The 27,608-nt window shown below is 41.2% G+C and overlaps 1 protein-coding gene across 1 annotated transcript in view; it reads left to right on the top strand.

The window, feature by feature from the left end:
- LOC126458261 (esterase E4-like) overlaps positions 1–27,608 on the top strand; it is a 108,682-nt gene that overhangs the window by 39,988 nt on the left and 41,086 nt on the right. The window contains exons 5-6 of the mRNA XM_050095186.1: positions 17,467–17,651; positions 25,767–25,941. Coding sequence (XP_049951143.1) covers positions 17,467–17,651; positions 25,767–25,941 — 360 coding nt within the window. The remainder of the gene's footprint in view (positions 1–17,466; positions 17,652–25,766; positions 25,942–27,608) is intronic.

Here is a 27,608-nt window from a genome sequence, read left to right as displayed (position 1 = left end):
GTTCACACACACCACTCTCAATTGTTACAACTTCAGTTTGCATGTGATCCACCAATGATTTTCTGTGATGAGACCTTTCCTTCTTCAGTTCTATTTTATTTTAGCAGAACCCAGTTCCCTTGCCTTGGAAAACAATTTTTACTGTGAACCTTGTGCTGTGTCTGTGGTACCAGAGACACAAACGACATTCCTCGATTTGTTTTATATTAGGAAAAACCAATAAACAAGAAAATTGTTATTGTTGACAAAACAGTTAAAACAAAACACAATTTAAGGAAGAAACTAAGTACGGGTCCCACTTTGGGTCTTATAACAGAAGAATAACAAAATAAAATGTTTTCCTTACAAGTCTCTCACCCGAGAAAGTCCACCAAAGAAAAGATGGAAACAAAACTACTAGAATGTGGTAGACACAGCATTACCACAAAGCTGTCCAGGGAGGCCATATCTCTGTTACTAGACACTCTTGAGTCACAGTCCAAAGCTACCTATCCTGATGAGTCTGCAGCTCGTGGTCTCGCAGTCGCATTCTCACTTCCTGAGCACGGGGTCCCAGGTTCGATTCCCAGTGGGGTCAGGGATTTTCACCTGTCTCGAGATGACTGGGTGTTTGTGTTGTCCTCCTCGTTTCATCATCATTCATGCAAGTGACGAGTTTGGACTGAGCAAAGGTTGGGAATTTGTACAGGTGCTGATAACCACGCAATTGAGCACTCCACAAACCAAACATCATCATCATCATCATCATCATCATCATCATCATCATCACTCCTGACGATTCAGGACTACCAACAGACAAGGTGGAGTTGCTAGTCTCCCATCGGGAGGCTTCCCAGGTGACGGATTGGGGAATGTTCACCAGATACGGTGGACACTGGGGAAATAAAATACCCAGGGCAGACCAAAACTAGCAAAACAATAACTGCTGCCTTGCAGTTGGGAGTTGGGTCTCCAAAGGTTAAGGGAAGAAAACCCTGATTAGAAATCACCCATCCCCTGGTAGGGGTTGGACGCAGGGTTGACAGCCCGCTCTGTAAAAAACAACTGTTGGAAAACTTCTACAAAGTAAAGTCGGACGGATGAAGGAAGAAGAACCTGGCATGGAAAAGGACAAAGAGGATGGAATACAAGTAAATGAAGGAGGAAAAATTAGAAAGAAGAGAAATATAAGGCATAGATCAGGTCTATATATTGGTACTTGGAATGTGAGATCCCTATATCAACCAGGAGCACTGAAAGTAATGCTGGATCAAATAATGAGTCTGAAGCAAAGTATAATAGCACTTCAAGAAATTAGATGGACAGGGAGTGGAGTTTTAGGAAAGAAAGAGGCGAAAATATTTTATAGCTGCAGTGAAAGAAATCACCAGCTGGGGACAGGATTTGTTGTACATCATCAATTAAAGCATTTGGTAATAGAGTTTACACCCATTAGTCCAAGATTATCAACATTCAGGATAAAGGGGAAATTCTTTACCTACTCCATAATTAATGCCCATGCACCAACAGAAGAATCCGCAGAAAAAGAGAAAGAAGTATTCTATGAATCTTTGGAAAGAGTATATTATGAGTGCCCAGGGTATGATATTAAAATAATAGCTGGAGACCTAAATGCTCAGGTGGGGAAAGAACAGATTTATAGACCAGTAATTGGCCCCCACAGCATACACGCAACAAGTAATGATAACGGAACAAGGCTTATACTGTTCGCAGCATCTAGAAATATGGTAATAGGATCAACACTGTTCCCACATAAAGAAATTCATAAGGGAACATGGTACTCATCGGATGGAAACACAGTAAACCAGATCGACCATGTGTTGATAGATCTGAGACACAAATCGGACCTATTGGACGTGAGAAGTCTCAGAGGCCAAAACATAGATACAGATCATTTTCTGGTATGGGCACAGGTGAGGGCAAGGATATCTAACGCAGCGAAAGGAGACCGACCCAGGGCACAGAAATATAATATAACAACTTTAAAATCAGTGGAAGTAAGAGAACAGTATAAGGAGAAGATAACTCAGATTCTGGAAAATGCTGGAGAAGTGGGAAGCGATAAAAACAATGGTGGAGACATCGGCAAGAGAGATACTTGGAATTGGGACAAGACAAGTAAGACCATCATGGTTTGATGTTGTTGTTGTGGTCTTCAGTCCTGAGACTGGTTTGATGCAGCTCTCCATGCTACTCTATCCTGTGCAAGCTTCTTCATCTCCCAGTACCTACTGCAACCTACATCCTTCTGAATCTGCTTAGTGTATTCATCTCTTGGTCTCCCTCTACGATTTTTACCCTCCACGGTGCCCTCCAATGCTAAATTTGTGATCCCTTGATGCCTCAGAACATGTCCTACTAACCGCTCCCTTCTTTTTGTCAAGTTGTGCCACAAACTCCACTTATCCCCAATTCTATTCAATACTTCGCCATTAGTTATGTGATCTACCCATCTAATCTTCAGCATTCTTCTGTAGCACCACATTCCGAATGCTTCTTGTCCAAACGATTTATCGTCCATGTTTCACTTCCATACGTGGCTACACTCCATACAAATACTTTCAGAAACGACTTCCTGACATTTAAATCTATACTCGATGTTAACAAATTTCTCTTCTTGAGAAACGCTTTCCTTGCCATTGCCAGTCTACATTTTATATCCTCTCTACTTCGACCATCATCAGTTATTTTACTCCCTAAATAGCAAAACTCCTTTACTACTTTAAGTGTCTCATTTCCTAATCTAATTCCAGCAGCATCACCCAACTTAATTTGACTACATTCCATTATCCTCGTTTTGCTTTTGTTGATGTTCATCTTATATCCTCCTTTCAAGACACTGTCCATTCCGTTCAACTGCTCTTCCAAGTCCTTTGCTGTCTCTGACAGAATTACAATGTCATCGGTGAACCTCAAAGTTTTTACTTCTTCTCCATGAGTTTTAATACCTACTCCGAATTTTTCTTTTGTTTCCTTTACTGCTTGCTCAATATACAGATTGAATAACATCGGGGAGAGGCTACAACCCTGTCTCACTCCTTTTCCAACCACTGCTTCCCTTTCATGCCCCTCGACTCTTATAACTGCCATCTGGTTTCTGTACAAATTGTAAATAGCCTTTCGCTCCCTGTATTTTACCCCTGCCACCTTCAGAATTTGAAAGAGAGTATTCCAGTTAACATTGTCAAAAGCTTTCTCTAGGTCTACAAATGCTAGAAAAGTAGGTTTGCCTTTTCTTAATCTTTCTTCTAAGATAAGTCGTAAGGTCAGTATTGCCTCACGTGTTCCAACATTTCTACAGAATCCAAACTGATCTTCCCTGAGGTCGGCTTCTACCAGTTTTTCCATTCGTCTGTAAAGAATTCACGTTAGTATTTTGCAGCTGTGACTTATTAAACTGATAGTTCGGTAATTTTCACATCTGTCAACGCCTGCTTTCTTTGGGATTGGAATTATTATATTCTTCTTGAAGTCTGAGGGTATTTCGCCTGTCTCATACATCGTGCTCACCAGATGGTAGAGTTTTGTCAGGACTGGCTCTCCCGAGGCCATCAGTAGTTCTAATGGAATGTTGTCTACTCCCGGGGCCTTGTTTCGACTCAGGTCTTTCAGTGCTCTGTCAAACTCTTCACGCAGTATCTTCTCTCCCATTTTGTCTTCATCTACATCCTCTTCCATTTCCATAATATTGTCCTCAAGTACATTGCCCTTGTATAAACCCTCTATATACTCCTTCCACCTTTCTGCCTTCCCTTCTTTGCTTAGAACTGGGTTGCCATCTGAGCTCTTGATAATCATACAAGTGGTTCTCTTCTCTCCAAAGGTCTCTTTAATTTTCCTGTAGGCAGTATCTATCTTACCCCAAGTGAGACAAGTCTCTACATCCTTACATTTGTCCTCTAGCCATCCCTGCTTAGCCATTTTGCACTTCCTGTCGATGTCATTTTTGAGACGTTTGTATTCCTTTTTGCCTGCTTCATTTACTGCATTTTTATATTTTCTCCTTTCATCAATTAAATTCAATATTTCTTCTGTTACCCAAGGATTTCTATTAGCCCTCGTCTTTTTACCTACTTGATCGTCTGCTGCCTTCACTACTTCATCCCTCAGAGCTACCCATTCTTCTTCTACTGTATTTCCTTCCCCCATTCCTGTCAATTGTTCCCTTATGCTCTCCCTGAAACTCTCTACAACATCTGGTTCTTTCAGTTTATCCAGGTCCCATCTCCTTAAATTCCCACCTTTTTGCAGTTTCTTCAGTTTCAATCTGCAATTCATAACCAATAGATTGTGGTCAGAATCCACATCTGCCCCAGGAAATGTCTTACAATTTAAAACCTGGTTCCTAAATCTCTGTCTTACCATTATATAATCTATCTGATACCTTTTAGTATCTCGAGGATTCTTCCACAAGATTGTGGTCAGAATCCACATCTGCCCCAGGAAATGTCTTACAATTTAAAACCTGGTTCCTAAATCTCTGTCTTACCATTATATAATCTATCTGATACCTTTTAGTATCTCGAGGATTCTTCCAGGTATACAACCTTCTTTTATGATTCTTGAACCAAGTGTTAGCTATGATTAAGTTATGCTCTGTGCAAAATTCTACAAGGCGGCTTCCTCTTTCATTCCTTCCCCCCAATCCATATTTACCTACTATGTTTCCTTCTCTCCCTTTTCCTACTGACGAATTCCAGTCATCCATGACTATTAAATTTTCGTCTCCCTTCACTACCTGAATAATTTCTTTTATCTCGTCATACATTTCATCTATTTCTTCATCATCTGCAGAGCTAGTTGGCATATAAACTTGTACTACTGTAGTAGGCATGGGCTTTGTGTCTATCTTGGCCACAATAATGCGTTCACTATGCTGTTTGTAGTAGCTAACCCGCACTCCTATTTTTTTATTCATTATTAAACCTACTCCTGCATTACCCCTATTGATTTTGTATTTATAACCCTGTAATCACCTGACCAAAAGTCTTGTTCCTCCTGCCACCAAACTTCACTAATTCCCACTATATCTAACTTTAACCTATCCATTTCCCTTTTTAAATTTTCTAACCTACCTGCCCGATTAAGGGATCTGACATTCCACGCTCCAATCCGTAGAACGCCAGTTTTCTTTCTCCTGATAACGACGTCCTCCTGAGTAGTCCCTGCCCGGAGATCCGAATGGGGGACTATTTTACCTCCGGAATATTTTACCCAAGAGGACGCCATCATCATTTAATCATACAGTAAAGCTGCATGTCCTCGGGAAAAATTACGGCTGTAGTTTCCCCTTGCTTTCAGCCGTTCGCAGTACCAGCACAGCAAGGCTGTTTTGGTTAATGTTACAAGGCCAGATCAGTCAATCATCCAGACTGTTGCCCCTGCAACTACTGAAAAGGCTGCTGCCCCTCTTCAGGAACCACATGTTTGTCTGGCCTCTCAACAGATACCCCTCCGTTGTGGTTGCACCTACGGTATGGCCATCTGTATCGCTGAGGCACGCAAGCCTCCCCACCAACGGCAAGGTCCATGGTTCATGGGGGGCATGGTTTGATACTGAATGTGAAATAGTAACTGAAGAAAAGAACAAAGCATATAGAAGGACACTGTGATCACACTGTACGAGGAGGATAGTAGAAGAATACAAATAAAAACGGTGGATTGAAAAGAGGATTCACCAAAGAAAAAAGAGAGAATGGATGAAAGGAAGTGTCAAAGAAATGAAGCTCTTGAGAAGCAAAAATGAAATAAGAAAATTCTACAGAGAGGTGAATGCGGCACAGAAGCCTTTTGGTAGCAAAACAAGCTTAATAAAAGATGAGACAGGGAATATAATAAGTGAAGGGAAGGGAATATGCAAAAGATGGTGCAGGTATTTTGATAGTCTCCTCAACCCTAGAATAACTATACCAGAGAGCCCAATAGACACAAAGGGGTAGAGGACCCAGACAACAACACTGCCCCACCAAATATAGAAGAAGTGAAAACTGCCATGAAGAAATTGAAAAACAACAAGGCGGCAGGGACAGATGGTATTCCAGCAGAACTGTTTAAGCAAGGAGGCAGAGAGCTGGAACAAAGCCTTCTGAAAATGGTCATCAGAATATGGGAAGAGGAGAAAATGCCCCAACAATGGAAAAGGGTATCATATGTTCTATATATAAGAAACGAGATAAGATGGAGTTTGGCAATTACAGAGGGATCACACTACCTAATTTGGGATATAAAATACTCTCTAATATACTATTCGACAGAATACTCCCAATCATACAGAGGGAGACGGAGCCGTACCAATGCGGATTCCTTCCTGGGAAGTCAACCATAGATCAAATATTCACCTTAAGATAAATCCTGGAAAAAACAAATGAATACGGAGTTGGCATGCATCCAGTCTTTATAGATTTCAAAGCAGCTTATGATAGCATAAATAGAGAGCAGTTATATCAAGCTCTAGATGAACTGGGAATCTCTAGAAAGTTGGTAAGGCTGGTGAGAATGACAATGAGCAAAACACAAGGTAGTGTAAGAATAGGAGGAAAGAAGTCCAACACATTGAGTATTAAAAATGGAGTGTGACGAGGGGATGCATTGGCATGCCTTCTCTTTAATGCTGCCCTGGAGAAGGTGATGAGAAACAACCTTCTGAACAGAGGAACGATCTTCTATAAATCGGTGGAGATACTGGCCTACGCAGATGACATAGATATAATAGCAAGAACCCAAAAAGCAATGGAAGAGACATTTATAGCCCTTGAACAGGCCAGTAGGAACACGGGGTTAATTATTAATGAACAAAAAACAAAATATATGGCAGCTGGAAAAGCACATAGAGAAAATATGCCAAATGCAGTAACAATGGGCAATTATATATTTGAGAGAGTTGAACATTTCAAGTATCTGGGCTCGACAGTTACACATCTAAATGATACCTCCTTTGAAATTAAGCAGAGATTAATACTGGCCAACAGAGCCTATTTTGCCCTATCAAGACTTCTATCCTCAAGGCTCCTGACTTGTACCATGAAATTAACTATGTATAAATCACTTATACGACCATTGCTTACATATGCCTCTGAAGCCTGAGCATTAACAACTAAAGATATTGAAACACTGGATGCATTTGAAAGAAAAGTACTTAGATGAATTATCAGCCCAATCTGTGAAAGAGGAAGATGGAGGAGGAGATACAACCATGAGCTGTATACCATATACAAAGACTAACCCATCAGAAGGATAGTGAAATCATCCAGACTGAGGTGGGCGGGACACGTGGCTTGCATGAATGATGCAGAAGTACCAAAAAGAATATTACAAGGAAAGCCAGGAGGGCAGAGAGGACGTGGTTGAACAAGAGCCAGATGGGAAGATGGAGTAATCAAAGATCTTAGGAAGATGGGCTATAGAAACGGGAGAGTATTGGCAAAGGACCAAGAGAGATGGAAGGAAATTGTAGAAGAGGCCAAGGCTCATCATGAGCTGTAGAGCCAAGAAAGAAGAAGAAGAAGCAGACAAGGTACAAGGATATTGTGGCCAGGATTACAGATCCCTACAAATCCAGGTGGCATGTCGAACTGCCTTCTGGCCAGCAGTGCACTGGCTTATAAGGCTGTTCGGTGGATGAATCTTGTAGGACTATTTTGGATCATGTGAGTGGTGTAGGAAAATAGTTGGCTTGTTGATTGCAACCTGTGGTGCTGCTGTCAATTCGTGTAGCATGGGTAATGGTCCCTGGTGGCAGTTGACTGAAAGACTAGGCTGTGTTTTTGTCTCTGGCTGTGGCCTCAACCATACTGTAAACATCTTCTTTCGTTTCACTCACTGTGATGAAGACATCCCACATATCTGTTCTGTCATATGGGATACTGATGTTGCATGCAGTTGGGATGGACTCTGCAGTCCTCTCCTCCCTCCTCCCCCCCCTCCCCCCCCCCCTCCTGGGGTAAGGTGAAGGCTCATCTCAACCTCGGGCCTCAGATCAGCCAGTGACCACAATTTCAGGTGGCAACAGGTACTGGATCCACCGCAATAGGCATAGTGCCAGGAGCAGGAGGATCCACTGGCCTTGCCGCAGGTGGTGAAAATAGCAGCAGCACTGGACTGGAAGGCAGGAAGCGATCATCCCTGAGATCCAATGGAAGACAAGGTGGTGTAGGAGCTGCCCCCAAAGCATGCCAGAGGTGGAGCTGGTTGCTGTGCTTCTGGCACACCATGCCATCTTCGAGGGTGACAGTTGCCGTGGCACAGCTGAGGAGGTTGGAGATCGTGGTCGGGCCCCACTGATGACGGTTCCTGGTGAACACTATTGCCCAATCTGGATCCTGCAGTGAAAAACAAGAGTGGTTAGAACATTGCTGAGGTGGACAGGGCAGAAAGTGAGAACAGGGTGGACAGGGGTGATTGGTGAGGGTGTCTGTTAAGTTTTTCCACTGGGGGTGTCACATACTGGACTGTGGACCAGTAGGTCAAAAGAAAAATATGAGAGTGTCATCCAGCGTGTGCTGCTGATGCAGTTTGGCCCTCCATGTCTTAAATGTGTGGACAAATCTTTCTGCCGGACGATTTGATGATGGATGAAACAGCACCGTATGGAGCAACTGGATGCTGGAAGTAGCACAGAAGCAAGTGAATTCAGTAGACAAACTGGGAACCATTGTTGGTCACAGTTGTTTCCAGAAGTCCTTCAATGTCAAAGATATGGGAGAGATTGTGGGTGGTACTTGTGGCTGATGTGGAGGACATGCGGGAGACATATGGGAATCCATTGCCGGTATCCTTGAGGATGAGCCAGGAGGGACCAAGGAACGGGCCCACGAAATCCAGGTATAAGCAGAACCAAGGAGAAGCGGTCAGATGCCAAGGGGGTGAGGGGGTGCCAATTGTTGACTTTGACTCATGGTACATTATGTCACCATATGAGTGTTGGTGGGATCCATCCCTCTCCAATAAACATGTTGGCAGGTGAGGTGTTTCGTGAGGACAATACCCCAGTGTCCGACATGCAGGAGCTTCAATTCCTGCAGGTGCAGGGAGGGCAGCAGCACAATCTGCCAGTGATCGTTATCCCACTGGAGGTGGTGAGAAGTCCTCATAGGAATGGCTGAAGTGGCATCAAGCAGGGAGACCAACAGCTTGTGATCTGTGAACAATGTGGAGTGGCTACTGTAGATGAAGTTGTGGAGCATTTTTAACCCAAAAACCATGGCTAAGGCTGCCTTCTCGATTGGGCTATAATTGTTCTGTGTGGGTGAGAGAGTTTTGGAGACAAAGGCAATCAGCCATTCAGTGCCATCAACAATGTGAGACAAGATGGCCCCCAATACATAATCCAATGCATCCACAGCCCAGGTGAGAGGTTTGTAGGGGTCATATGGGAGAAGGCACACTGGCTTAAGGAGGGCTGATTTCAGACATTCGAAAACCTGATCGCAAGCCAGAGACCATTACCATGAAGTAATTTTACAAAGGAGGTGGTGAAGCGGTTCTGCCAGAGCTGCAGAGTGGGGAATAAAATGCCTATAGTAATTCAGCTGTCCATGTATGGACGTGAGCTGTGAAGTGTCATGATGTATTGCAGCATTGGACAAATACCTGTGTCGCTGAAGATGTGATGAGGCAGGTTATGTGAGGCACAAAAAAAAAGACATTTGTGTTTGTTTGCAACTAAGTGAGCATCCTGCAGAATGCTGAAGAGTGCACATAGGTTCTGTGCAAGTTCGTGGTTGGTACCACCAGCGTCTAAGATGTCATCAAGGTAGTTTGCTGTCCCAAGAATGTCTCTGGTCAGCATCTCCCAATTGCACTGAAAAGTGGCAAGGGCACCTGTGACCCTGAATGGAAGCCGGTTGTAACAAGAAAGTCCAAAAGGCATATTGATGACCAGGATAGACTCGATGTCTTGTCTGAAGGCAACTGGAGGTAGGCATAACGAAGATCAGTCTTGGCAAATACTTTTCTGCCCACCAGTTTTGACAGAATATCCTCAACCTTTGACATGGGTTAGGTGCCAATAACGGATTGCGATTGACAGTGGCTTAAAAATCCCTACAAACTCAAAGAGACCAGTTCGGCTTTTTGATGATGATGATGATGATGATGATGATGATGATAAGTGAAGCCCAGTGACTATAGTGCACTGGCATCAGGACTCTTTCATCTTCCAGGTGATGAAGCACCAGCTGCAGCTTATCGCAGAGTGCAAACGGTACTAGATGGGCTTTGTGGAACTTCGGAACCACTGAGGGAAGGATTTGGATGTGGAACCCAGAGACCCCTAGGGAGGCATCGGAAAAGATGTCTGAGAATGAGTCCAGAAGCTCTTGCAACTGAGTGTCCAAAGAGAAGGACTTGATAGCTGGTGCAGAATAGTGTAGCTCGATGCCCAGGAGTGGAAGAGGTCCATCCCTAACAAGTTGGTGGCCTCATAGGCGGTAAGGACCAAAATGCCTGCTGTGACATCATTTGTTAGATGTTGGATCCTTGTTAAGAACCTCCCCTGTAGTTGGATGATGTAGTTGCTGTAACTCTTCAGAGCAATTGTGAATGAACAAAGCGATGGTGAAATTAACTGGCGGTGCCAGTCCCAGTCAATGATGGTGGGTAAGGGGCGCTGTTTACCTGTGCGGTCAGAGTGATAGCTGCTGTCATGTGTGGAAAAACTGGTGGAGTTTGGTCTGACTCATCCCCTACAAATTTTGTAGGGTTTAATGTAGTGTGGTCCACATCCATAAACATTAACAACTGGCAGACTTCGGCCTTATGACCCTGCATCCCAGAGACTGAGCAGGTCACCCTCTGGGAATGATTGTCTCGTCATCGATGCATAACAAAACATTGACTACATGGGTGCAAATGTTGCTTATGTGGCTGAAGGTGGGGACTAACAACATGGCTCAAGGGGGTGGCTACATCTTTCGTGGAATATCCCTGGCACAGACACTGTCATTGTGAAGTATGGCTGCATGGTGGGCAGGCAGGAAAGAGTTATGATGGCGATTGGAGTGTGGCAGATGAGCAAATTGACTGTTCATGTGTGCAAATAATTGATAAAGTTTCCAAGGAGAGATGTTTCAGTTTCAAAGATCTGCTTGCAGGAAGTTGTCTGGAGCTTGGACAAGAATCATATCCCACATGAGTGCCAAACCATATGACTGCCCGCAGGTGAGGGTTCCCACAGAAGAACTGACAGTCACGAGAAAGACCTTGAAGAGTAACAATCCATTCCCTGAATGAGATTTTCACTCTGCAGCGGAGTGTGTGCTGATATGAAACTTCCTGGCAGATTAAAACTGTGTGCCAGACCGAGACTCAAACTCAGGACCTTTGCCTTTCAGGGGCAAGTTTGGAGGGTAGGAGATGAGGTACTGGCAGAAGTAAAGCTGTTATGATGGGGCATGAGTCATGCTTGGGTAGCTTAGTTGGTAGAGCACTTGCCCACGAAAGGCAAAGATCCCGAGTTCGAGTCTCAGACCGGCACACAGTTTTAATCTGCCAGGAAGTTTCAATCCATTCCCTGTTAGACTGTGTTGGGAGTTTTTGGCAACAGAAGATTGTGTACCTAGGAGTCAAAAGAATCCAACAAGCTAGACATCAGTGCCTCATAGGAGAGGGTATGAGGCTCCTCGTTTGGATGTAATTGCTTCAACAGATGTTAAATGTCAGGACCTAAATTGACAAGAAAAAACATGCGACGTTGTATGTCACTAATGACAGTATGTGCAAGGAAATGTTGTTCCACATGGTCACATAGTTTTCCCATAGCTCAGGAGTTTTGTTGAACTTGGAAAATGTGGGTCTGTGGCACAGAACTGTATCAGAGAGGAGTCTGACTGCGACCTATGAACTGGAACCTCTGAGGGTGGGGAGAACATTGCCTGTAATCACTGCATAATAAGCTCATTTGTTTGTTGCATGTGTTCTTAACAGTGCTATGACTCATGCTGAAGATTCATCTAAACCTGGAATACTGTCTGCCATAGAGAAAAACGACTGGGAAAACATGTGAATATCGAACAAAACCTACCCCTCGCGACTGCTGTATCTGTGGTAGCAGAGAGAAAAAGTTAATGATATTCCTCAATTTGTTTTTATGAGGAAAAACCAATAAATAAGAACGTTGCTGATGTCAACAAAGTAGTCAAAACAAAACACAATTTAGGCAAGAAACTAAGTATGGATCCCACTTTGGATCTTATAACAGAAGGATAACAAAATAAAATGTTTTCCTCACAAGTCTCTCACTCGAGTAAGTCCACCAAAGAAAAGACAGAAACAAAATTACTAGAGAGTGGTTGGCACAGCATTACAACAAAGCTGTCCAGGGAGACCACTGCTGCATGACACTCTTGAGTCACAGTCTGAAGCTACCATTCCTGACGATCCGGGACTATCTGCAGACAAGGCACGAGGGTGTTGAGTTGGGATGGTAGATCCCTACAAGTCCATGGCACATGTCGAACTGCCTTCTGGTTGGCAATGCTCCGGCTTATAATTCCAGTTGGTAGATGGATCTTCTGGGACTATTTTTGATCACGTGAGTGGCGTAGGAAAATAGTCCACTTGTGGATCGTGATGGCACCCCTTCAATCCGTGGTGTTCAGGTAGTGTGCCCTATCAGTTGTTGGCTGAGAGATGAGGCTGTGCTTTCATCTCTGGCAGTGGCCTCAGTCATACCGTAAACATCTGCTTTGGTTTCACTCACTGTGATGAAGGCCTCCTGCATGTCTGTTCTGTCATGCAGGATGCCAATATTGCAGGTGGGCAGGATGGATGCTGCAGCTTGATTTTCATTGCATAATTTTCTTTTTCTTGGTTTTCATCATCATACTTCTTATTTATGGCATCTAAATTCTATTTCAAAGAACAGTAAGTATTCTTGAATTGTTTCTCAGATGTTATTCCAGAATCTGTGTACCATATACATGTGTGTGTAAATGGTCTGCAGATGTTGCCTGTCACTTAAACCCCGCTGCTAGTGTACTGAAATTTGCCATTTGCTAGGTCAGGAATGAAGTGGAATGGTCTTAAAAAATCAGTACTGAATATCGGCTCATTTATGCCCACAGTTGTGAAATGTTGGATGATAGCTTCGTGCAATGCGAGGTCCACTATTTGGAACTATTCCATATACTTTGAAGTGTGTGTTATTGATGGTGGCATCCAAATTCTCTGGTTGAGATGCTGTGTTGGGGAGGGTACTCACCTCAGTGTCACTGTCAATAAGAAAATCCTGGTTTCATATCTTATCTAGGATGTACAGTCTAGAGGGTTCCTGCGTAGGTCAGGCTAAACTTATTTGGTCAATCCAACTGTATTAGTGACAAATTTTTTGTGTTTCATGACCATCTGCCTATTTCAGTGTTGTGCCTAGCATTTGAGTAACTACACAGTGAGGAACATTTACATGCTTGATTCCCAAAATGTGCATGAAACCAAGACAACAGTGTTTGTCGTAACTAGTATTCCTGGCCCTGTTAGATAGGGATGTGTCTGATGTAAAAAGCTGATGTCTAGTTCTCATGCTAACTGCGGCAATCTCGAGTTGACTTGTGACATCATTGTCATGTTTCCATGAGTGCTTGGTGGCCTTTGGCAATTTATTGCCTCAGTTGTGGGACTGTGAACTGCTACTGCCATTAACCGTTGTCCTTTCCATAATAGTATCGTCATAGTTGCTGAAACCCAAAACTTCTATCCAACATATATAATTTAAATTTCCATGTAACATCATCATGTGGAACCATCACTCATTGAATATACACTGAAGCTCCAAAGAAACTAGTATAGGCATGCATATTCAAATGCAGAGATATGTAAACAGGCAGAATACAGCGCTGCGGCCAGCAGTGCCTATATAAGACAACAGTTGCGATGAAGCAAGCTGGGATATTTTTACTGCCCCTCTTGTTTTGCCATCTGTCTCCTTAGCCTTTATTTTTTCACTTTCAACTAAGTATCATTAACATACATGACCATAATTTGCATTTTCATAAAAGAGAAAGGTTGGCCCTCAGTTTCAAAGTATTTAACACCAGATCTAATTTTGTGCTTAGTTTTTGATTTTCTAATTTATTTCAATTGTGCATAGTTAGTATCTTTTGTTATAGGGTGAAACCAGTAATTGTTTCATAACTTAAATTCTGTTGTTGATGTATAAACAAATATAAGTTCTGTACTAATTATAAACATTTGGAGGAACAATTAATTGTATTTTTAAAGGATCTATTTGGCTCTATTTGAAAACATGTCAGCAAAGCCAGCCCTTAATTAATTCCAAAGTAATTATCAGTTTTATCAAAAGTATTGTTTGCATAATGATATATGTTAATTTCATCATTTAAACAAATAATTCAGCCTAAATCTTGTAGTAGAAGAAACTGTTAAAAAGAACCAATTTTTCAATGTATTCAGTTCATTTAATGAGTTAAGTTTTAATTGTAATTTCTGTACATTTAATTTTGAACAATGTGTAGTTTCAGCACCTATTATTGTGAGGATATATAAGGGCCCAATTTTTGGTCATCAGACATTGAGTCCACAGCTGAGTTTCAGATGAGAAACTTGTGTTGGTTAGAACAACAACAATGCATCAATGTAACTGTGAATTAAGTGTAACACAAATAGGCCATGTGTTAAAACAGTGATAGTGTCTGTTCCATATGTACCTGATTATACTGAAAGAACTGTGAATTATGTGGTTATGTTCTTTACTGCTCATAGATGTTCAACAGTAAACTATTGTAGCAGTATGTGGATGTTCGCCTGCAAAACTATTAATGAGGCTTATCTAAAGTTAAACAATAGTGAACTGGCCATATAACTGAGTATTATTGGGGGGTTGTGAACAGTGAAATTAAAGTACTGTGAAACACAATGGTGCATCTGTCGGCTACATCATTTACAGTAGATAGTAGTTGCACATCCAGCCTCTATTTTTTCAGCCAGTACGTCGACGCCAAGGACAACAAATGAACAAATAAAGAAAGCAGGCCAACATCATCAAGAAGTGCCTGGTGCAGTTGTTAGATCGGTTACTGTTGCTACAATGGCAAGTTATCGATATTTAAGTGAGTTTGAACATGGTGTTTTAGTTGGCGGAGCATCTCCAAGGTAGGGATGAAGCGGGGATTTTTCCGTATGACCATGTAATGAGTGTACCGTGAATGTCAGGAATCTGATGAAACATCAAATATCTGACATCGCTGCGGCCGAAAAAAGCTCCTACAAGACTGGGACAAACGACAACTGAAGAGAATCGTCAACATGACAGAAGTGCAAACCTTCTGCAGATTGTTGCAGATTTCAATGCTTGGTCATCAACAAGTGTGAGCATGTGAACCATTCAATGAAACGTCATCGATATGAGCTTTTGGAACCAAAGGCCCACTTGTGTACCATTCATGACTGCACAACACAAAGCTTTATGCTTTGCCTGGGCCCGTCAGCACTGACATTGGAGTGTTGATGACTGGAAACATGTTGACTGGTCGACCGAGTCTCATTTCAAATTGTATCAAGCAGATGGACTTTTATGAGTATGGAGGCAACCTCATGAATCCATGGAACCTGCATGTCAGCAGGGAACTGTTCAAGCTTGTGGAGGCTCTGTAATGGTGTGGGGTGTGTGCATTTGGAGTGATATGGGACCCCTGACACGTCTAGGTATGACCCTGACAGGTGACATGTACGTCAGCATCCAGTCTGATCACCTCCAGCCATTCATGTCCATTGTGCATTCCAATGGACTTTGGCAATTTTAGCAATACAATGGGACACTCCACATGTCCAGAACTGCTACAGAGTGGCTCCAGGAACACTCTCCCCCCCCCCCCCCCCCCACCTCCCCACCCTCTCCCCCAGACATGAACATTATTGAGCATATCTGGGATGCCTTGTAACATGCTGTTCAGAAGAGATCAAGAGATCTCCATGCTCTTGTACTCTTATGTATTTATGGACAGCCCTGCATGTTTCATGGTGTCAGTTACCTCCAGCACTATGTCAGACATTAATCAAGTCCATGCCGTGCCGTGTTGCAATGCTTCTACATGCTTGTGAGGGCCCTACACAATATTAGGCAGGTGTACCAGTTTCTTTGGTTCTTCAGTGTACAATGGTAACTTAGATAACCAACATGTCCAAAGTATGCTGTCTGGCATGTATGTTAGATCTGTCAGTGTATGTAAGTGTCTCCAAAACTGTGAATGCATTCTGCTGCCCAGTTTCTCTGACTGTACCACTTGCTGTATCAGCTGTTCCAGCAACATAGCTAATCATCAGTGCAGGGTTCCTTTCACCATATAAAATTTGCTAGATGTAGGTGGTGACTGTATCACATCACTAATAACATAAGGCTATTCACTGATATTGCTGAGTATATGGAAAACTTCAAATCATTATTCAGTACACCTCAGTTGCCAAGTGTGATTTATGCAATGGTGAACAACATCATTGGATGATCAGGCTGGAAAGGCGGTTGTTTAGGCTGTAAGTACTGTCTTATGTGCACTTAGTGAAAATCAATTTTGTTTGGCACTCATACTGCCTGTGCAAGTGCTGTTGTAATGGAAATCCCAGCTATTGTATGCAACATGGAAGAAACCACCAAAATCTTCTTGTGTAACACAGTTGGGTGGGCTCCACATTTCTGTGCTAATGGGTTCAACTGTGGATGCACTAATAAAATTACATGGAACAATTTTGTACAGGTTTGAATTTCCGGGAAACACAGAATGTTCTGTAAAAAAAACGCCATATAGATTTAGTACTTGACCTCAATCATTTTTAAAGTCACTGAAAAGGTCATACTGTGCCAAACATTGTCTATGTAAATGTTCCATATTGTTCACCCTATGAGAGGGTCATGGAAGTACACCATTTTCTGTTTTCACAGCATTCATTGTCTGTACAGATACATTAAAAAGACTTCAAGAACCACAGTTGACATTATCATGCTGGGAAAACTGTCCAGATAAACATTGCTCATTGCAACAAGTCACTGTCATTGTGAAGCAATCCATTACATATATTGAATTTTGCTGAAGATGATCTGCATGCTTTTGTTGGGTTATGACTGTGAGAATTCCAGGAAAGTGGATCACAGGAATATCACTTGATCTGATTGCAGAATAAGAAGAATGGTATTTATTATAATATTGTTGAGCACATGTACAATACATTGACACTATAGAGAATCATAAAACAAAACTAACTCGTGCAACAATCCAAAGATATAACTCAAAGAAAATGTCTGACAATGGTAATTGCATGCTGAGTTTATGCACAATGATTGTCACTTGTAGGCAAAGTCCTCGCACTTTGATATCTGAGGCCTTTCATGATTGTACTGATCTAATTTTTCAGTCTTTGAGGATATAATGTATACAATTACAAAAAAATGTGTTTCATGATATTAAATGTGTTTCATTAAGGTACCAACCATCAATTAAAAAAATTTAACTTTTGTTTTAGGCTTGTTCCATAAAATAATTGCAATGAGTGGAGCTGATCTAACAAACGGTGTTAGAAACCCACTGCAACAAGCAAGAGAGCAAGCAAGGCTGGTGAACTGCCCAGATACAACATCAGAAGAGATAGTTAATTGCCTGAAAGGAAAAGATGCTTTGGAAATTGCCAAAACAGGAGAATACTTTTATGTAAGCATTGTATTATTAATTGCCTAAATTTATGATGTGCTGCACATTAGTGAACATTATGATCTGTTAAAATATCACATTCCTTCTAGAATAAATCTTTCACTCTGGAGGGAGTGTGAACTGTTAGGAAACTTCCTGGCATATTAAAATTATGACTGACCATACTTCAACCTAGAACTTTACTTTTCATGGCCTATACTCTTGTGGGAACAATCAGTACAGCAACTAACTGTAGTGTATGTTGCCTTTTGATACAAACTTTTATCTTTCAAGTTCTCTTTTTGTCTTGTATGCATGTTGTCAACAAGACATGTATTTTGTACACTGCATAGTCTGAGTATATGTAGGACACAAGGATAAATTTTTCACTCTGAAGAGGAGTGTACACTGTTACAAAAATTCCTGGCAATTAAGACTGTGCACCTGACTAAGACTTGAAAGTGGAACATAGCTCTTTATGAGGAATGCTCTTACTGCCTGACCTATCTAGGCACAACTCAGGAGAGAGGTAGTGACAGAAGTACAGCTGTGAGGGTGTGCTGAGTGTTGGGCCTTGATACCTCAGGTGGTAAGAACATACATTATGAAAAGATGAGATTCCATGTTCAAGCCTCAGTCCACTACATAGTTTTAATCTGCAAGACAAGTGGATGTCCAAGGATGGGAGAGACAATTCACACTTGTGCTCTTAAGAAGATTTGTTGCTGGATCCAGTTGGCATGGGTTTCAGAGCCGCTATTAAAGTCATCAGAGCTGTGGGGTTCTACAACAGGTAGGAGGGAGGGGGTGCAGTTTCATGATTAGCCACATTTTGGAAGTGACTGTTCATGAGGGTGTACAGGTGGTTGTTTGCCTTATCCACATAAAACTGTAAAATATTTTGTTACTGATAACCCTTAAAGAGCAGAAACCACAAAGATCATCTGTAAAATATTTATTTATTTAATGTCAGCATTGCTAGTTTGGATGACTGTCCATTTCAAAGTAACTCCATGAAAATATTAAGAGGACATTGTCACCTAAAAATGGATAAGGTGTCAAAACTACTAGTGAACATAAAAGAAAATAAAGGAGTAACAGCCAGCCTTAGTGTTTTCTTCCCATAAAATTGCTTAAATTCAGAATATGGCAATGGTTGTTGCATCAGAAATGAGGAAATTTTTAACAGTGCAATAGTTGTAAACCTGTTGGCACATGATATGGCTGTTGTCTCAGTTGTTGTTGTTGTTGTTTTTGGGGGGGGGGGGGGGGGGGAGACCAGACAGCGAGGTCATCGGTCTCATCGGATTAGGGAAGGAAGTCGGCCGTGCCCTTTCAAAGGAACCATCCTGGCATTTACCTGGAGCGATTTAGGGAAATCACGGAAAACCTAAATCAGGATGGCCGGACGCGGGATTGAACCGTCGTCCTCCCGAATGCGAGTCCAGTGTGCTAGCCACTGAGCCACCTCGCTCGGTGTTGTCTCAGTAAACACTATCTCAGATAAAGTAGGAATGGCTTGTGACAGGATTGTTATAATAGATGGTGTGACAAATTGCCTGTTGACTTCCATATTGGGTTCTTCAACCCAAGAACCTGAGATGGATGCCAACAGGCAATTTGTCAACAAGTGGCAATAAAAGGCTTAACTGTTTTATGATAGTTATGTTAAATCATATAAAAATATTTAGGAAGGTTGTAAAAGCAGCAAATAAAATGGCAAATACTAAATTTATCAACAAGTACAGAAATAAATCCAAGGCATTATGGACAGTTGTCAAATCTGACTTTGGAATCAATCCTAGCCACCAGGAAATTTCTAAAATAAAGGTAATAAAGGTACAAGACAAAATAATTGTAAATCCTGCTCAGATATCAGATAATTTTAACAAATTTTATTATAATGGTAGCAAAATCTGAAGGTAATGTAGATTAAACTCCTATCAAGATAATGTACATTTATTTGGGTCACTTTTGAGCAAGAATCAGAGTCAAATTTGACAAAGTAACAGTAAAAGATTTATATTAAGCCAAATAAACAAAAATTATGTGGGATGGGATGAAATACCTGTCAAAGTCATCAAAGCAGCTTCAAATATAATTGCACATCTACTGTCTGAAACAATTAATAAATCACTTTAATAATGTTACTTTCCAGACATTCTAAAATATGCAGAAGTGAAACCATTATTTAAAAAAAAGACTCTAAAGAAGATAGGGGAAAATACTGTCCAACTTCCCTTCTTCCTGTATGTTCTAAAATATTTGAAACGATTGTTGCAATCCAGATTCAAAATTTTTGTCACAACTTCAATATAATTTGGCTTCCAAAAAAGCAAAAGTACAATTTATGCAGTTAATTAATTCATAACTCAAGTTAATTCCACCATAGATAAACCACAAAAAGCTACAGGAACCTTCTGTGACTTATACAAAGCATTCAACTGTGTGAACCACTCACTATTATAATATAAAATGTAAAAATACAGAATTACAGGCAGTGCCTTACAGTAGTGCAAGTCATATTTGACAAAGTAACAGCAAAGGGCAGCCATAACATCAGACAAAGAAAAATACTCTTCAAAATGGAGAACGATTTCACAGGGTGACCACAAGGATCAATTCTAGACCCTATATTTTTTTCTTTTTTACACAGATGACTTCACCATAAATATAAATCATCATTCAGTTTTATCCACTGATGACAAATCAGTACCGATAGAAAATAAAAATGCAGAAGAAATTCCCAAAAATGTCATAAAAACTCTAGAAAATCAAGATGTGTGGTTTCATCTATGTAGACTAAAACCAGATATTTCAAAAACACAGGTTATGCAGTGTAAGAGAAATCAGTCAAAAATAAATGATATTCAAACTATGCAAGGAAGTCTGGAACTAAATCAAGCAGAATGTGTTAAATTCTTAGGAATGCAGTTGGACAGAAATCTGTCGTGGTCCTCACATATAGACTATTTAAAAAGTAAACTGAACAGCCTGGCATTTGCTATGTTAATCTTAGCCAGAGACACTGCCATAGACATGAAAAAGGTAGTGTACCATAGCTACTTCGAGGTGACAGTGAGATACGGCTTTATCTTTTGGGGAAATGTTAGCAGTTTGACAAAAATATTGACTTTACAGAAAAAGATTATAAGTAACATGTGTTGTGCAAAGTCAAGAGAATTTTTTCAGCCACTATTAAGAGACCTAAACATACTAAGTGTTCCCTCATTGTATTTATATGAAACAATTCTTTTCACAAATAATACTCCAGAACTGTTTGCTCCAAAAACTTCAAACACAGATGTGGAATTAGAAACATAGAAAGTTTCATGCTTCTTACACATAGACTCAATCTTTGTGAGCAGACCCCACAATATATGAGGATGAAAATATTCAACAAGTTAAAAAAGATAAATTTTCAAAAGATTGAAACTGATTCAGTAAAAAGGAAATTATATAGCACTCTGGCTCAAAAATGCTTCTACTGTACTGATGAATTTTTTAATGATGATCTCACCAGTTGAGCAGGATAAAAATTAATAGTTTATATAGTTCTAGTAAATGTTGTATTCCATGTAGAACCTATTATAGTTATAAGCTTGATGAGTCTCCTGTACAATAAAGCAATGATTTGACATGTATGTTGAGAGACAATAAAATTCTGATTCTGATATGTTAGCTTATCCTGAGGGGACATTAGTGAATGCAGAATAGAGGTCAAGAGTGGCACGGAGATGGACTGGATAGTCTACGAAATACATATTAACAACATGGACTGGATACATATTAACAACATGCAAGTTGTGCTAAGATTTCAGACAATGTACTTCCCTGCAGCTAACAGTGCTGTATGTGTGTGTGTGTGTGTGTGTGTGTGTGTGTGAGAGAGAGAGAGAGAGAGAGAGAGAGACAGACAGAGAGAGAGAAAATTTATTGTTCACCAAAATATTCCAATAGCTGACATTGTCACCTTAATCTAAAATGCGCTCTCTACATGGACTCCAAAGGCTATCACATACTGGTGATAATGCACCTAAAATTACACACAAGGTTAGTTATTGGCTGTCAATCTCTGAAATATCCTACTTTAATGTAGGTAGAGTTCATAATTATTGCATTTCTCTGCTTATGTCCTTCTTCATTTGTAAGACTGTGGTTGCCCGGGATACTGCCCACATTGAGGCTGATCCCTCACCTGTGGTAGAGTGGGAGGTCATCTCAAGGTGTGGCAGGGGGCAAAAGACATTCCGGAGGGCTGAACGGAAGGCCTCTCCAGTTTGTCTGACGAACCGGTTTCAGGCTCTGTCTCAGGCTGATACTGATCTTCGGCCTGACAAGGCTGCTTGTGCTGTTCCAGAGGTTGCCCCTCAGTCTGCAAGATCTGGGCAGTTGCAGAGGGTGGGCTTACTGGTAGTTGGGAGCTCCAATGTCAGGCGCGTAATGGGGCCCCTTAGGGATATGGCAGCAAGAGAGGGGAAGAAAACCAATGTGCACTCCGTGTGCATACCGGGGGGAGTCATTCCAGATGTGGAAAGGGTCCTTCTGGATGCCATGAAGGGTACAGGGTGCACCCATCTGCAGGTGGTCGCTCATGTCGGCACCAATGATGTGTGCTATGGATCGGAGGAAATCCTCTCTGGCTTCTGGCGGCTGTCTGATTTGGTGAAGACTGCCAGTCTTGCTAGCGGGATGAAAGCAGAGCTCACCATCTGCAGCATCGTCGACAGGACTGACTGCGGACCTTTGGTACAGAGGCGAGTGAAGGGTCTGAATCAGAGGCTGAGATGGTTCTGCGACTGTGTGGGCTGCAGATTCCTTGACTTGCACCATAGGGTGGTAGGGTTTCGGGTTCCGCTGGATAGGTCAGGAGTCCACTACACGCAACAAGCGGCTACACGGGTAGCAGGGACTGTGTGGTGTGGGCTGGGCGGTTTTTTAGGTTAGATGGCCTTGGGCAAGTACAGAAAGGGCAACAGCCTCAACGGGTGCGGGGCAAAGTCAGGACATGCAGGGACCAAGCAGCAATCGGTATTGTAATTGTAAATTGTCGAAGCTGCGTTGGTAAAGTACCGGAACTTCAAGCGCTGATAGAAAGCACCGAAGCTGAAATCGTTATAGGTACAGAAAGCTGGCTGAAGCCAGAGATAAATTTTGCTGAAATTTTTACAAAGGCACAGATGGTGTTTAGAAAGGATAGATTGCATGCAACCGGTGGTGGCGTGTTTATCGCTGTTAGTAGTAGTTTATCCTGTAGTGAAGTAGAAGTGGTTAGTTCCTGTGAATTATTATGGGTGGAGGTTACACTCAACAGCCGAGCTAGGTTAATAATTGGCTCCTTTTACCGACCTCCCGACTCAGCAGCATTAGTGGCAGAACAACTGAGAGAAAATTTGGAATACATTTCACATAAATTTTCTCAGCATGTTATAATCTTAGGTGGAGATTTCAATTTACCAGATATAGACTGGGACACTCAGATGTTTAGGACGGGTGGTAGGGACAGAGCATCGAGTGACATTATACTGAGTGCACTATCCGAAAATTACCTCGAGCAATTAAACAGAGAAAATGACTCGTGGAGATAACATCTTGGACCTACTGATAACAAACAGACCCGAACTTTTCGACTCTGTATGTGCAGAACAGGGAATCAGTGATCGTAAGGCCATTGCAGCATCCCTGAATATGGAAGTTAATAGGAATATAAAAAAAGGGGGCAAGGTTTATCTGTTTAGCAAGAGTAATAGAAGGCAGATTTGAGACTACCTAACAGATCAAAACAAAAATGTTGAGTGTTTATGGAAAAAGTTCAAGGCAATCGTAAAATGTGTTTTAGACAGGTACGTGTTGAGTAAAACTGTGAGGGACAGGAAAAATCCACTGTGGTACAACAACAAAGTTAGGAAACTACTGCGAAAGCAAAGAGAGCTTCACTCCAAGTTTAAACGCAGCCAAAACCTCTCAGACAAACAAAGCTAAACGATGTCAAAGTTAGCATAAGGAGGGCTATGTGTGAAGCATTCAATGAATTCGAAAGTAAAATTCTATGTACCGACTTGACAGAAAATCCTAGGAATTTCTGGTCCTATGTTAAATCAGTAAGTGGCTCGAAACAGCATATCCAGACACTCTGGGATGATGATGGCATTGAAACAGAGGATGACACGCGTTAAGCTGAAATACTAAACACCTTTTTCCAAAGCTCTTTCACAGAGGAAGACCGCACTGCAGTTCCTTCTCTTAATCCTCACACAAATGAAAAAATGGCTGATATCGAAATAAGTGTCCAAGGAATAGAAAAGCAACTGGAATCACTCAACAGAGGAAAGTCCACTGGACCTGACGGGATACCAATTCGATTCTACACAGAGTACGCGAAAGAACTTGCCCCCCTTCTAACAGCCCTGTACCGCAAGTCTCTAGAGGAACGGAAGGTTCCAAATGATTGGAAAAGAGCACAGGTAGTCCCAGTCTTCAAGAAGGGTTGTCGAGCAGATGTGCAAAACTATAGACCTATATCTCTGACGTCAATTTGTTGTAGAATTTTAGAACATGTTTTTTGCTTGAGTATCATGTCGTTTTTGGAAACCCAGAATCTACTATGTAGGAATCAACATGGATTTCGGAAACAGCGATTGTGTGAGACCCAACTCACTTTAGTTGTTCATGAGACCCAGAAAATATTAGAAACAGGCTCCCAGGTAGATGCTATTTTTCTTGACTTCCGGAAGGTGTTCGATACAGTTCTGCACTGTCGCCTGATAAACAAAGTAAGAGCCTACGGAATATCAGACCAGCTGTGTGGCTGGATTGAAGAGTTTTTAGCAAACAGAACACAGCATGTTGTTCTCAATGGAGAGACGTCTACAGACATTAAAGTAACCTCTGGCGTGCCACAGGGGAGTGTTATGGGACCATTGCTTTTCACAATATATATAAATGACCTAGTAGATAGTGTCGGAAGTTCCATGCGGCTTTTTGCGGATGATGCTGTAGTATACAGAGAAGTTGAAGCATTAGAAAATTGTAGCGAAATGCAGGAAGATCTGCAGTGGATAGGCACTTGGTGCAGGGAGTGGCAACTGACCCTTAACATAGACAAATGTAATGTATTGTGAATACATAGAAAGAAGGATCCTTTATTGTATGATTATATGATAGCGGAACAAACACTGGTAGCAGTTACTTCTGTAAAATATCTGGGAGTATGCGTGCGGAACAATTTGAAGTGGAATGATCATATAAAATTAATTGTTGGTGAGGCGGGTACCAGGTTGAGATTCATTGGGAGAGTCCTTAGAAAGTGTAGTCCATCAACAAAGGAGGTGGCTTACAAAACACTCGTTCGACCTATACTTGAGTATTGCTCATCAGTGTGGGATCCGTACCAGATTGGGTTGACGGAGGAGATAGAGAAGATCCAAAGAAGAGTGGCGCGTTTCATCACAGGGTTATTTGGTAACCGTGATAGCGTTGCGGAGATGTTTAACAAACTCAAGTGGCAGACTCTGCAAGAGAGGCACTCGGCATCGCGATGTAGCTTGCTCGCCAGGTTTTGAGAGGGTGCGTTTCTGGATGAGGTATCGAATATATTGCTTCCCCCTACTTATACCTCCTGAGGAGATCGCGAATGTAAAATTAGAGAGATTAGAGCACGCACGGAGGCTTTCAGACAGTCGTTCTTCCCGCGAACCATACGCGACTGGAACAGGAAAGGGAGGTAATGACAGTGGCATGTAAAGTGCCCTCCGCCACACACCGTTGGGTGGCTTGCGGAGTATAAATGTAGATGTAGATGTGAATTGGTTTGACAGCCTGGAAGTTTCTTGTTCATAGTTGATCCATTGGACATAATTCGTATAACATAATGTACAAAATAAGTGTCTGCACAGTGGTGGCATTACTCCATGTTGATTAACTTTTCCTCAATTTGATAAAAGAACTTCAGGCTTCTTTATTAATTTATCAGTCAAAACGTATGTTATTATTTTGAGTGCATGCTGTCATTGTTTATTTATTTATGTAGAAATTAATTAATTTAGATCTATTTTTAAGAAAAGTTTTAAAGTAAAACCTGGCACACAATTACAATTGTTCACATGTTATTTATTACTTAATGCCTTGTTTTTGCAGGACCTGACAAGGAATTTAACCAGCTCATTTGCTTTTTTTATTGAGCGAGATTCAGGAGATGGAGTTGAAAAATTCTTACCAGCTGACGTTGCAGAACAATTCCTGCAAGGAAATTTTGCCCATGTTCCTGTAATGACAGGAACAACCAAAGATGAACTCGCTTACATACCCAAGGGTAAATTACTAGCATTTAATAAAATACTCATTTTCTTAATGCAATACTGAAATGCAAGTCTAAAGGTTAGTGGATGGGATATAAATACAATTGTCACTGCCTTCACAGTATGAATTAGTTGGGTGCCTGTTCTAGCTTGAAGTGTTCAATGCATCTGAAATAGTATGTACGTTCAGACTGCAAGTGCTGTTCCTTTTTGACTCTGAACTTCTGCCTCTTGAAATACTGTTTGGGTAAACTGCATAGTTATTTCCTGATGTGGACATCTTCACTTCTGCAGTTGTTAGGACTTCTTCACCTCTGCAGTTGTTATTGTGTTGGAATTTGTGAACTGTTATCATATCCGTACTTTATACTAAATGATACAAAGTATTTTTTCTCACAACAGTTATATTATATCTTCTGTTATAACTGATGATATAAGGGAACACAACATTTAAAATAAATTTTGATATATTTGATCGCACATTACATAAATTCCATCTGACAATAATGATGACAGTTCTGTACAAATCTGACAGAATAAATTTTCCAGGATGAAATTTTCACTCTGCTACAGAGAGTGTGCTGATATAAAACTATCTGACAGATTAAAACTGTGTGCAATACTGAGACTGGGACCCAGGACCTGTGCCCTTCGTCTGCAAGTGCTCTACCAACTGAACAATTGAGTGTTACTTATGAACAGTCCTCACAGCTCTACTTTTGCCAGTACCTCATCTGCTGCATTCTAAACTTCACAGAAGTTCTCCTACCTAACTTGCAGCACTAGCACTCCTGGAAGAAAGGAGAAAGAATCTTCTTTTTCTTCCAGAACCTAAACACCATTGTCATGGCACACTCTTTTTCTTGATAGTGCACGTTGCTTCTCTGAGCTGGAACCCTATAATACAGAATAATTTCCTGGCCAGCAAGCACCATAGCACGTAGCAAAAGCTGCCATCATTGTCCCGCCTTGGTGATGTGTTGCATTCATCCAGGTTAGTGTACATGCACAAAGAATAACAACTTTCCATCAGTGTACAATTGTATACCAACTAGCTAATAACAGATACTTTCACTGTGATGATCATCATTCTTAGGCATGGTAGACTTCACCAAAAGCGAAGTGTTACACGACAAGCATTGCTGTTCAGTTCATTATTTATGTTATATTTCTGCATTTATCTAGCCTACTGAATCAGTCACAACCACTTTTTTAGCTTACTGAGCACCATCAATTCTTTCCAAATGATTTTGCCATTTCTGATACTATTGTTGTGGTTTATATCTCAGTCTGTTTCAACTGTCCTTGTAGTTTCATTCTGGAAGAAAATAGTTTCCTAAGTGAGTGACACACACCATAATGTGTTAAACTTTCAAATTTGCAATCACAGATTTTTTATGAAACATTTATAAAATAGGCTGTCAACTGTATAAAAAAATTCACACAAGAAAACTATAAAATTACAGGACAGAATCTCTGGCAAGTATTTCTATTCAGGAGGAAAAATTTCAGGTTATATTGAACCATGGGCTACATTGGATGAAATGATGAATTTGTTGTAATAAATGGCTGCATATTGTAGCTACCTTCACCCACTACATTTTTTATGCCACTATCCAATTATTTCTGCTGTGGGAATGATTGTCATAAAATGCTAAATTAAAGTTCTGTGTTTGTCACC

Source organism: Schistocerca serialis, chromosome 2 (assembly GCF_023864345.2).
Source record: "Schistocerca serialis cubense isolate TAMUIC-IGC-003099 chromosome 2, iqSchSeri2.2, whole genome shotgun sequence".
NCBI classification, from domain to species: domain Eukaryota; kingdom Metazoa; phylum Arthropoda; class Insecta; order Orthoptera; family Acrididae; genus Schistocerca; species Schistocerca serialis.
The sequence above is the reverse complement of the archived record's forward strand: the minus strand, read 5'-3'. Positions and strand labels throughout refer to the sequence as shown.